This window comes from Parasteatoda tepidariorum, chromosome 6 (assembly GCF_043381705.1).
Source record: "Parasteatoda tepidariorum isolate YZ-2023 chromosome 6, CAS_Ptep_4.0, whole genome shotgun sequence".
In the NCBI taxonomy this organism is placed as follows: domain Eukaryota; kingdom Metazoa; phylum Arthropoda; class Arachnida; order Araneae; family Theridiidae; genus Parasteatoda; species Parasteatoda tepidariorum.
This window is the reverse complement of record NC_092209.1, coordinates 13802472-13804325: the sequence shown is the minus strand read 5'-3', so window position 1 is coordinate 13804325 and position 1854 is coordinate 13802472. Positions and strand designations below refer to the sequence as shown.

General features: G+C 37.6%; 1 protein-coding gene across 1 annotated transcript; it reads left to right on the top strand.

Moving 5' to 3' along the window:
- Positions 1 to 752: 752 nt before the first annotated feature.
- LOC122272594 (uncharacterized) lies at positions 753 to 1854 on the top strand (the record flags this gene model as incomplete). Its single annotated transcript, XM_043056444.2, is given in 1 exon segment — positions 753 to 1854. A coding segment is annotated over 1 exon segment (1064 nt), but the record flags the coding sequence as incomplete, so codon positions are not given.

Genomic DNA, 1854 nt, shown 5'->3' with positions numbered 1-1854 from the left:
GCGGAAAAATAGGAAAATAATAATAACAAAAAATCTAGAAAAAAATCCGAAAAAAAGGACAAATTTCTTTTTTTAAAAATCCGGAAAATAAAAGATATAATCTTTTCATCAGCCCAAACGATTATATCCGTAAAATTTCCGTATATCCGTTTTTCTTAATTTTCTTCGTGTTTTTTGTATTTAGTTATGAAACTAACTTCAAAATGTTAAAACTAACCATTCTAATTTAATGTTTTGAGAACAGATTTCCTTGGCAGAGATTCAATAACAGATTATTTTTTTTAAAAAAAATTGAAAAATAAAGCTGTGAGCTTTTGATTGATCTGTTAGAAACTTCACTACCAGAGTTTCTTAGCCAGTTATGTTCAGTTTAACTTAACTCGTTCAGGACTCTGAGCCTGTGGAAAGAAAAAAGTCAGGTAACAGTGGGGGCAGTTTTTTTTCTATTGCATAAATGTTTTTATACGGATCTTATATATTTTAGAGTCGCTGATTTAAAATCGGCGGTAGTTTTCTCTCTACAATCTACAGTTATGCAATTTAATAGTGCGGTCCTACCCAAGAGTTTTGAAACTTTACTCGAGTGAATAATAAGAGGCTCCTCTTCTTTGCTAAGTAGGAAGTGGAAGGAAGATGATAATATACTTCAATTTGTGATGCAATACGTTACGGTTATACGTTTTTTGTCTTAACTGTTTAAATTGAATTAGCTGGCACAAATACTGCCTATATTAAACCAGTAAAAACACTTAAATATCTTGGCGTGATTTTTGACCCTCGGTTGAGCTGGATGCCACATCTCGAGCAGTTAAAGTCCGATGTCGACATCTTTTACAACAAAATGAAACAGTTCAGTAGAGCCACCTGGGGCTTGTCCCCAAACATTCTTAAACAAATTTATCTCCGAGCTATTGAGAAAAAAATCACTTACGGAGCCTCTGTATGGTATAAAAATAACGTGAAAATTAATAAGAAGTTGAACTCCATACAGCGCATCCCCCTTCTAAATATCACCAAATGCTACTCCACCACCAGCACAGAGGCTCTCCAAATTCTTGCTGGTATTCCCCCCATCGACCTAAAAATTAGACAGACTTGTACTATAAAGAAACATCGGTGGACGCGAGATAAGCAAATCATTTTCGATAGCGACTTCCAAATCAAAGAACTAGATGCCTTACCGATAGATACCCCAGTACACCATAATCCCTTGGATCTCAAGATGATAGAAAGGGGCTACAGCTCACCGAGGGGTGTGGGTTATGAAATCTATACAGACGGCAGTAGAAGACAAATAACAAATTCGGATACAGGGTTGACCGAGGATAGAGTGGGCTGTGGTTTCTTGGTGAAGCTTAATAACAACACCATTTATCAACACTGTGCTAGACTTAATAACGATGCAAGTGTATACCCCGCCGAACTCACTGCCATCAAACTTGCAATCACATGGGCAAACGCTGAAAATATTAATGCATTTAATTTATTCTCTGATTCTAAATCCTCGCTGCAGTCGCTAGAAAACCCAAATCCGAATGACCCACTTGTGGAAGAAATTAAGAACATGGTCAAATATAAAACATGCTGTCTCAACTGGGTAAAGGCACATTCTGGGGACATTGGCAACGAGGAAGCTGATGCACTTGCCAAACAAGGCACTCTTCTTGGCGGGGTTGATCACTATTATCCTCTTTCAAAACCACAAATCAATTACAGACTGAGGCAGGTAAGCAACGCAATTTGGCAGGACAGGTGGTCAACCACAACAAATGGGAGACATACCTATATCTTCTACCCAATGGTCAAGGAGAATAGACTCTCCAGCGATTTCTTTCTTAATCAATTTCTCACGGG